Source organism: Bombus flavifrons, chromosome 11 (assembly GCF_040668555.2).
Source record: "Bombus flavifrons isolate JBK064 chromosome 11, iyBomFlav1_principal, whole genome shotgun sequence".
Classification (NCBI taxonomy): Eukaryota; Metazoa; Arthropoda; class Insecta; order Hymenoptera; family Apidae; genus Bombus; species Bombus flavifrons.
Window position 1 is genome coordinate 9,262,954 of NC_138452.1, and position 10,628 is coordinate 9,273,581.

At 28.5% G+C, this 10,628-nt stretch overlaps 1 protein-coding gene and 2 long non-coding RNA genes across 7 annotated transcripts; 1 reads left to right on the forward strand and 2 right to left on the reverse strand.

The window, feature by feature from the left end:
• Positions 1–41: 41 nt before the first annotated feature.
• Positions 42–1,702, forward strand: LOC138184928 (uncharacterized). Its single transcript, XR_011174453.1, has 3 exons — positions 42–128; positions 1,293–1,417; positions 1,563–1,702. It is a non-coding gene; the product is annotated as an uncharacterized LOC138184928 (long non-coding RNA).
• LOC138184921 (ATP-binding cassette sub-family C member 5-like) lies at positions 236–7,650 on the reverse strand. Of its 5 annotated transcripts, XM_069123392.1 has the most exons (26): positions 7,466–7,650; positions 7,276–7,361; positions 7,054–7,203; positions 6,823–6,981; positions 6,611–6,758; positions 6,303–6,536; positions 6,063–6,236; positions 5,830–5,977; positions 5,585–5,733; positions 5,245–5,355; positions 4,692–4,802; positions 4,056–4,198; positions 3,864–3,976; positions 3,518–3,797; positions 3,313–3,439; positions 3,080–3,225; positions 2,883–3,007; positions 2,625–2,812; positions 2,274–2,550; positions 2,052–2,205; positions 1,849–1,977; positions 1,495–1,771; positions 1,245–1,410; positions 987–1,170; positions 709–901; positions 236–636 (listed from the first exon to the last, which is right to left on the reverse strand). In XM_069123392.1, the coding sequence occupies exons 2-26, from the start codon at positions 7,344–7,346 to the stop codon at positions 373–375; spliced, it is 4,221 nt and encodes a 1,406-aa protein (XP_068979493.1). In that variant the 5' UTR covers positions 7,347–7,361; positions 7,466–7,650; the 3' UTR covers positions 236–372. The 5 variants fall into 5 exon arrangements, with proteins under 5 accessions (XP_068979493.1, XP_068979492.1, XP_068979491.1 ...); XM_069123391.1 differs by having other exon boundaries at positions 2,886–3,007; positions 3,518–3,976; XM_069123390.1 differs by having other exon boundaries at positions 3,518–3,976.
• Positions 7,651–9,529: 1,879 nt separating this feature from the next.
• On the reverse strand, positions 9,530–10,625 carry LOC138184926 (uncharacterized). The gene is made up of 2 exons (XR_011174451.1): positions 9,729–10,625; positions 9,530–9,614 (listed from the first exon to the last, which is right to left on the reverse strand). It is a non-coding gene; the product is annotated as an uncharacterized LOC138184926 (long non-coding RNA).
• Positions 10,626–10,628: the final 3 nt, after the last annotated feature.

Genomic DNA, 10,628 nt, shown 5'->3' on the forward strand with positions numbered 1-10,628 from the left:
ATTTTTTGGTTCAGTTCTGGGCTTTCCAGTGATAGTGAAAGCTCGATGTGAGCATGAGCAGTAATATTATCATTGCAAACAAATCAATATTTCAAATCGTGAACGAAGGCGCGTGAATCGACGATGTTGTAAGTAACAAAGACTTTTATTTTGATAATCATTATTCATTAATGAAATATTTAAAAGAATAATGTCGATTTATTTTAAAAATATAGTCATAATTAAAAAGGAAATGTTTTACTTTCATTATTAATTTTATTTTCCAAAAATCGTATATTAAAATGTGCTTAATATATATTTTAAAGAACACTTTCATTTTTTTAATTTGTTAATGTTTGCATTTATTAAATATAATGCTATTGTTAATATTGATTAAGTTTCCTTTATGTTCTTCTCTGTTGAGGCCATCATTTTCGAAAATTCGGAGTTTGAATTGGATAAAAGTACAGATGGTGCGTCAAATTCAATTATTTGACCATTCTTCATAACGATAACACGATTACATGAAATAACAGTCTTCAAACGATGAGCTATCGTTAATACAGTAGAATTGGAAAATGCGTTTTGTATGGTATTTTGAACAGCGACTTCAGTTTCTGGATCAACAGCAGCAGTTGCTTCATCTAATACTATTATCTACAATGGAATTATAAATTATTAAGTGAAATAAACATTAATTAATACGAAGAACTTTCGCTGACATCATACTTTGGCATTACGCAAAAGTGCTCTTGATAAACAAAGTAATTGTCGCTCGCCAACGCTTAAATTGTTTCCTCCAACTTCAATAGGAGCATTGAGTTCTCCTGGCATAGCTTGAATTTTCTCTTTCAATTGAGTTTTTTCTAAAACACTCCAAATTTCGGAATCGTCAAATTGTTCAAAAGGATCCAAATTTGATCTACAATATAATTATAGATATTATTCAATCTCTAATATTCAAATTTACTTCTTTGTTTATTTTTTAATTTGTTAAATGTACTTGCCGTATGGTTCCACTAAATAAAACAGGATCCTGAGGAATTATAGACAATTTATTCCTTAATAATTTTAACTTCACTTTTGCTACATCTATGCCGTCAATTTGAATTTTTCCGTTAGAAATTTCAACTAATCGAAACAAAGCAACGATAAGAGAACTTTTCCCAGCTCCTGTTCTTCCCACAATACCTAAAATTCATTATGTCGCAGAGAAAATAATCATGTAAATAATGATCGTAAATCTGTTATCAAATTATTATTACCTATATGTTCACCGGATTTAATAACAAATGAAATATTATCTAATACAGGTGGCAGTTCTTTTCTGTACTTCAATTCGACTTTATGGAATTCCAATTCGCCGTCAGTAGGCCATTGATCTGAAGGATTTATAGGATCATTCCTAAAACTTTCTTCTTTCTGTAATGTCTGTAAGGTGCAACATATATATTATTAGCTATGTGATTTAATTATTAATTATTGCTGCAACTAATAAGTACTAATTTTATTTACCCTTAAGTAGTAACTTATTCTTTCGACACTTATAAAACGAGTTTCTGTTTCTGCCATTAATCTTACAGTATACTGAAAAACGCCGGTCATTTGCATTGCATATGCCATTGCCAAACCGGCAAGAGGTGGTGATATTTGGTTTCTAAGCAATATTACAAGAAACGCAGTAATGGAAGAGGAAATAATCGCTAAAATATCGAGTCTCACGGCGGACCATCTCATAATAGACTGACACAGGTAAAGACACAAATTGTTCAAGTCAATTAATTCCTCAAATCTAAAATGTAGTAATTCAGTATTATACTTTTATCTCCTTCAAATTACTTCATTCATGAATCAATTTAAGAAACATACTTGTTTACAAATGCTTTTCCTTTTTGGAATGCATGAATGGTATTCAAACCATGAATAGTGGTTGTAACAAAGCTCAAAACGGGAGATCGCGAGGTACTCTCTATTCGCTTGAAATCTCTCATTGCTACTCTGAAAAATTTGTTTTTTCGCTACATTTGATAGTAATAAATATGATAAATTCTTATTTAGAATATTAATCTCACCTAAAGATTTTGCTAATATAAAAGAAAACAGCTGCAAGAATGATTAATGGTATACAAAACCAAGGTAATATTGCACATATAGCTATAATTGCAAAACTACATGTAATAATATTCTGTACCATGTTTTCCACAGAAATCGGTATGTAATTGTCCACTACAATAAAAAGATAAATAAAGAAATGCATTTACTTACTAGTTCCAAAAATATTTAGGAGGTTTTACCTTCATCAATATCTCGGCTAAAAATATTTTGTATTCTTCCAATAGGAGTAGTTTCAAAAAATGTAACTGCTGATTTAATCATTTTCTTAAAAACTTGATTGTGTAATGTGGTTGAAGCCTTTATCGTAGCGTACATAATAGCCAAGCCACGCAGTAAACTTGTTAACAAAATAACTCCAATGCAGCCAATATAAATATTTTGATAGTATGAATAGTTTGGATTATCATTTAAATTGTTTGAAGTTACAGTTTTATTGGTATTGGGATCAGTGACATTCTTAAATGAAAAAGATCAACGTTAACTAAAAATAAGAAACATAAATACCAATTAAAAAAAGAAAACATATTTACTCCACCACCAGCTTTAATCCATATGGCTAACCACCAAGTACTAAATGCTGAACTTCCAACATTTAACAAGAGCGTAAAAAATACCAAAAGAGCTATGAAATAACCACCCGCAGATTTCACATATGTATGATACGTGTACAATTCCACAGTACCCGTCCCCATTTTTTCTGGTGTTGTCAGAATTGCTCCTAGATAACAAATATGAATAACATAAATGACAAATATTTCTAAATTGATGATATAGATCTTAACACACACCACCTCCATGTATTTCCTTTGATATTGCAATATTTTCATTGTTGTCTCCAGAACTGCATGCTATTTGTTTCTCCAAATCATTACTAGATTCTCTGCTATCTATCTTAGTTAATACTGAGGTTTCACTAATTAAATTAGAAGTAATTGTTAAAATTACGAAAACTATAGTCTTTAAAAATTATTTGTAAAATGCATACTCTCTTGAACTATTCTTCGTTTTTAATAGTGCACTGTTTACCATTGCAGCGTATTCTCTATTTAATTTTATCAATTCATCGTGTGTACCGTGTTCTACAATTCTACCTTTATGCATTACATAAATTTGATTAGAATGCTTTAGGAACTGTAATTGTTCGGATATAATGTTATTTGTAATTAAGTATATATATATATATAAATTGAGTTTCATAAATATTTATTTAAAACATACTTGAACCTGATGTGTTACAAACAAAACACATTTATCCTTAAGCGCTCCGAGAATTAAATTTTTAAAAATGTAAGAACCCACATGTGTATCCACTGCACTTAATGGGTCATCCAAAAAATATATATCTCTTGAAAAAGAATGCTTTTTTAATATCCACTTGTAATAATAAATTAAGAAATTTTAATAGAGAAAGAAAACTATTTACCGATTAGCGTAGAGTGCTCTAGCGAGAGCAACTCTTTGTTTTTGTCCCCCTGAAAGATTTATACCTCTTTCTCCAATCTCAGTTTCGTCTCCACCCGGTAACATATTTAAGTCTTCTTTTAGACTGCATACTGTTAATGCTTGATAGTATCGTTTAGCATCAAACTGGTTTCCAAATAATATATTTTCCTTAAAAGTTGCATTAACAATCCATGCCTGCTGACTAACATAAGCGCATGAACCTTCTCTCAAAATATGGCCATTTATCATTTTTAACTGCCCTAGAGCAGCAAGTAAGAGACTAGATTTCCCACTTCCTACTTGTCCACAAATTCCTATTAATGTACCTTTAGCTGCTCCAAACTTAATATCAGAGAGTACTTCCACATATTGTGTTTCCTGGGAGGGTTCATTAAGTTTCTCTAGTTCAATTTTGGTCTTTAAATATGATTCAACTTTCCTGAAAAAATACAAAAAAAATTATTTCAAAGGAATAATTCAAGATGACAGTAAAAATACACAAACAAACAAAAACTCACTTTTTTTCTTTAGCATTTTTTAACTTCTTAGTGTGCAAGTTAGAATTTTCGTAAATGAATGTACCATTAGCAATGGCTACAGCTTGCGATTTTACTATTGGTTTAGATATGTGGCATATCTGTTCTTCTAGAAGCAATACATCCTACACAAATATTACTAATTACTAATTACTAAAGGCGAACATCAAAAAGTGTAGTCAAAAAGAGTAACTCGTGACTGTTTTGACAATCAAATCATTATAAACATGGTCAAATGATTAATTCTAATGACAAAACGACATTCACATAAGCAAGCATTAAATTTCTCACATCTTACATTACATACAGCAATTATAAATAATAAACTTAAAAATGCATACAAATTAGAACTTACAACATGCAATGTGTAACACAATCGTATTGTATTAATGCCTCTAAAAAAAACAAAATGAATCATCATAATGTTTATGTATTTAAATGGACTACCTTAATGAATATCAGGCATGAAATTAACTATATTACAAAGCATCGTGCGTAGCTCTAACTACGATAACAACTTTTTTACAATGCAAATGTTATTTGCAAATTAACTAATCTTACGCTTTTACTATCATAATTAGTAATTGCTATTAACAAAAAAGATCCAAAAGTAAACACCTGAAATCTGTTGAGTGTTATGTTTGACTCATTAATATTAACTAATGCCACTTGAAGGAACATAAAAGAAGAACGAAATTGAGAATTCAGCAATGTTACAAAAGGGAACACCTGGAAAAGTAATGGATTATAATTTAAAGTAGTAATAAGACAAACTTATGTTTTGTTAAACTATTTTCAAACATTTGCATTTCAATCATATGAATAACCCTGTATTATTTCCTTAATGTATATAATACCACAAGGAGGAGTAAAAGAAAAAGCAATTATTCTGTGTATATTTACATGTATGCAACACTTTCCCCTTTACGACTGCAACCGTTCAACCATTTACAATTAAGGTGAAAATATGAGATTATTAATAAAACAAAACTTCCGTGTATATTATATCATAATTTTCGTTCAATTTTTTCTTCAAATAATTTAAAAAATAAATTTGGTAAATATAAGATACACGAGAATTTGTTTGATAGTAATAAGTACGAAATACCCATCTATTAAACATAAATTATGGAAGAATTGCAATTAAATTGTAATTTAAATTTTAAGAGACCTTCATTCTTCTAAGTGCAATATGAGCGTCGATAAAATGTCGTGTAGAATCCTTAAGGGAGGCGAGTGCCATTCTCAGCATATTTCCAAAAAATGTTGTAATTGGGAAAGCCTGCAATATATATCCCATTAAGTGCAACACTTGTTTCTTGACTTGATGACTTTAAATATTCTGTGCAAAATAAATATCGTTGACCATACAAATGCTAATTATACAGTTCTTAAATTGTGCCGATGTCGATTTACACATGATTTTTTCGGTATTACTTATTCTAATATTCCTCCAAAAGAATATAAATAAGTGACTGTGCCAAATGTTTACTTCACAAAATAATATATACCTGAGCAGCAGTTAAATTACTGCCTGTAGATAAATGAGCTAGAAATGTAATAATTGCAGCTATCACAGGTATAGCTGGAGTTAAAGAAATAGCAAGACTTTGGAAATATACAATTTTATGTAACCAGTATTCCTCCTTCTTTCGTATACCTGAGAATTAATTAATATATTAAAAGGTGATACAAATTAAAAATATAGTACTAATATATTTCATTAAATAGTTTATTAAAAAGATGGTAATCATACCAAGAAGTTTGTGGCTGAAATATTTTTCCCATGAATACATTTTAATCAATTTTACACATTCTAAAATTTCGTTCATTAATTTCACTCGTATGTCTGTAATAACAACTGTCTTAAAACGAAAATGTCCGACTAAACGGGATATAAGATACTGTTAAAAAATAATGTCATGTAGTGAAATTTTGAATAGATAGAAAAAATAACTTCGCAAACTATATAAAAAAAACATTGTTTACCTGACAAGGATAGAATATCAGAAAGGTCAATATTCCACAAATAGCTATGGGACTAAATATCCACAGAATATAGGCTATACCACAGATAATAATTATTGGGCCACTGAATATCATAGGTCCATAAATGACTACATCAAAAAGTCTTTGACTGTCATTAGTAAACAAATTAGTTATCTGAAATTGCAAAATGAACATAAATATAAAATTAAATTCAATTTGACAATATATTCGAAATCTCACTTCTCCTGTGCTTTTGTTTCCAAGACTATTCAGTCTAATAATCTTTTTGTATAAAAGAGTAATACACGCAGATTTTAATCTCAGTGCTGTTCTAATATTAGTATTCCAAGTCCAATTAAAAAATACTACTCGCAGTAGATCACAGCATGTTAGTAACAATGCCCATTTTATACCTATCCATGTACCTTCTTCTGGTGACTGAACGTGTTCCAGTACTTTCTTCATTAATATCATCTAAGACAAAAATATAGCATTCTATATAATATTATATATAACACTTGTATTCTACATGAAACTAAAAGTCATACAGAGGTAATAAATCCACAAATTGTAGAGCAACTTAATAAAAATCCAGCTATACATATTCTTGTTCTCGTGAACCTCCAAACTACGCTTGAAAATGATGCCAAGTATGGACCATGTTTGCCTATCTCCTCTTGCCAAAGTATTTCTAATCTAAATATGAGATTTATTTTAGATATAGTAAAAAAAAGATAGATTCACAGTATAGTGCAGTTACCTATGTGCATTGTATTTGGAGCTCTCATAAATAGAAATACGTGGTAGATTTGTAATGTCAATACCCTTTTTATATGCTTCCCATATATATGGCGTTATCCATGTATAAAAAATATATGAAAATAATCCAGCACTATCTGCTGGCATACTTTCTTTATTTCTAAAATACATACAGTAAGATATTACTTAAAAAATAATTTTTTATCTCAAAAACATCTACTTTAGTACATACTGATTTCTTTGACGTATTGGTATAAGATTCCTTAGAGCTGGATTGTACCGGCTCATATTAGTTCTTCTGATATATTCTATTGGTACTTTTGGTGAGCGTGAATATCTACTAGGAAGTAAAAAATGCCGTCCTTCACTAGCATCATTGTGCCTAAAAAAATATAAGAAAATATCAATTTTTCACTTAGATTTAAAAAATATAAACAAGACTATAGTTCTTTACCTTTCACTATTAATACACTGAACTTCATTATCTTCACTTTGACCACTAGGAAAATCTGTCTTATTTTCCATGATTTTCTTTTAAAACTATATGTTAACAATACATAAAGAAATTTAAATTACACAATTAAATACATAAATGGTAAGAATAAGATTATAATTTATAAAATATAGTTTTCTCAATTATTTACCAATTCTTCAATTTATTTGATGATATTTTACTTTGTAGTACTACTTATGTATTGTTACATGTTTGGTAGAGATATCAGTACAATAGTCCGTAAAATTATCAGAAAATATTAATTTTGATAGTATGTTACCGTTATCTATCCAACGATTAAACTATCAGCTGTATACCAGTTATCAGCTGTATACCAGTTATCAGCTGTATACCAGTTATCAGCTGTGTATCAGTTATGTCGTTCTTCACCTTATGCAAAAAAATAATAACTTTATTACATTTGTTATTTATTTAGTCACAAAAGAAAAACCAAATAAATTTAGTTTTCAGTGAAGCTATACATACATAATGTATAGTAATTTCAGCATTTACAGTGAACATTAATAGTGTTAGAAAGCTGATAAAAAGTCTAATCTTGTCTAATCAATGATAAGTATCAAAACTGAACAAATATGTGGTTTTAAATTTATATGTGAGAAGCTGTGCCCTCTGTGATTTGACAATTCGTGTATGTTATGTCATGTGACATAATCCTTAATTAACCTGATTTTTTAAATATTCGTTTAAATCAATGAAGTAACAGTATTTTATGTTATAATTTTGGGAATTGTTTCATAAAATGATTAAAGATAAAAACATATGGAAAATACTTATATAAACAAAAAATATTTCACAAGAAGTATATATATATGCATCAGATTAATAAACTATGAAAAATAGCTGTTATTTTTTTGTGTTGTAATAAATATTTTTGTAATGTTATACCATTTGTTCATCAAAAAAATAATGTAATTAAATTAAAAGTTAAAAAACCTATGTTTCTTGTACATATAAGGATATGTTGAATGTATATTTAAACTATACTTCCTCTACTTACATTTTATGGAAAAAATGTATCAAATTTTTACCGAATTATATCTTATCTTCCAAAATCTAATGTCGCCGTTGATCTCAACTATACTTAAGATACTGATTATCTTTGTTTATGGATGATTAATTTTGGTACATGTTTTTGTCAAACCGTGTACGTTTCATATTCCCCACCCAGTCACTTCTATACATGACTAATAGATTTCAATTAAATACTTGATATGCTAAATATGTACAATACAATGTACTTCATACTTCTCTGCCCCATAGTCCCATTTATTCCAACCTCATTTATATGTATTCATTATTTAAGTTATAATATTGAATTATATTATACTTGATTTACAAAAATCCGAAAATCTAAAAAATAAATAAGAATTTTATAGTAAAAAAAAATTCGTAAAAGATGGATTACTTTCTAAAATGTAAATTTACGATGATGTCTAACTATAAAAACACAATTTTTAATTGAATAAATAAATTAGTTAATCACTTATTAAGTACAACACGATATGAATAAAGGCCTTCAATCATGAAGATAACGTTTATTGCTATGCTTTATAAAACACAGGTCACATCAAACATACGTCATTCCTATTAAGTTCATGCACAAGATAAGTTTATAAGGATACATTTTATTATTATTATTATTTGAATATAGAATTTTTTCACGTACAAAATATAAGGTCCTAAACAAATACAAGCATTTCTGTTTTGTTTACAACATTCATTTTCACAATAAAAGATAAGGAGTATTTTGTCTCTGTTTCCTTATATATAATGAAATATTACATTCGTATCTTTTTGTAATATTTTTTCTTTTTTTTTTTTCATGTTAACGTCTTTCATGAAAACTTGTAGAGCTACACATACTACAAGTAAAATTGACTCAAAAGCAATTACAATCTTTATAAATGCCAAAAGTGGAGTAGAGCCCAGTAGTATTTAACACTTTGACTGCCACGCCGAAATCACATGTTTCGCTTAGGACCACAGGAGTATTTTTATTATTCAAAGCATATAATGGCAAAATAATAATAAATTGATGATGTAAGACAACATTCTTCCCCAATGGACCGTTATCTTATTTGTGGTCACGGGTGACCACCGTGACGCCTTGGTAACAGTTGATAGCGACATATTATAATAAGGCTTCGTTTATTTCAACAAAACATTCGCATTCGTTATTTCATCGTAAGCAAAACGTCCAAAATGTATTGTTGAAACGTGTAGAAGATTTAGTAAACAGTATTTACACATTCTATATATAATAGTAAGGTATGTTCACACTTCTAACTTCAATTATATGATTATAAAGCAGCATTTACGATTATTTTCTAAGGTCTGTTTATAATAATATTCGTAATATACCCCTCAAAGATATGGATGCAAACACAATGCACCGTTAGACGCAAGATTTGTTCTCAATTTCTTTTTATTGATATTCTAATAAAAATGTTTAATTGTTCAATGGGGTACTTTTTATTTCAAAGTATCTTTTATTTATCGATTATATTCAAAATGCCCTAACTGTCAATTTTGGTTCAATTTTTACAATTGTAAAATGTTCAAGCGCTCCGGTCACCAATGATCACCGTGGCGTCACAAGAGAAACCGTGGCCGATGATATATGATCAACGTGGCAGACGAAGTATTAATACACATTGAATTATTTAACATACTCTTAGTTTTTTTTAATAATATCGTGTATATATCATTAAACATGAGTTCATAGTCGAAGAACTTCACGTATTATTTAATATTCGACAGGGTTAACATATAAACTATTATACTGTATGTAACTGTGAATTACTATTTGATAAATATATTACAATATGAATCGTAATTGTTGAACTGTTTGTGTTTTGATATAAACTAACTATCCTTGTACGATTGCAAACTCTGACATTTCTAACTCTGACAAATAACATGATGTCGAAGCTGTTATATAATTTATAAATATGCTTATTCTCTAATATTAGAATTTGGAACACTTTTGTGAGGTTTTAATGAAATGGTGGATGTACAATGCATCAAAATGATATTATAATGGAAAAAAGAAAAAAAGTTACACTTTTGTGATTTAGATTTTTACGATTCAGTGAAATTATACTAATTATATATGAAAAATATAATTTGTCTTTTATGATCATTATAATTGAGATACGTATTACATCAATAATTTGATAAAAGGGTTTATAATATAATGCTTAATATTTTATCTCAAAAACGAATAAAGATTAAACAGAATTATAATAAATTCCGATCAACTAAATTCGCCCCTTAAAATAATATTAAACTAA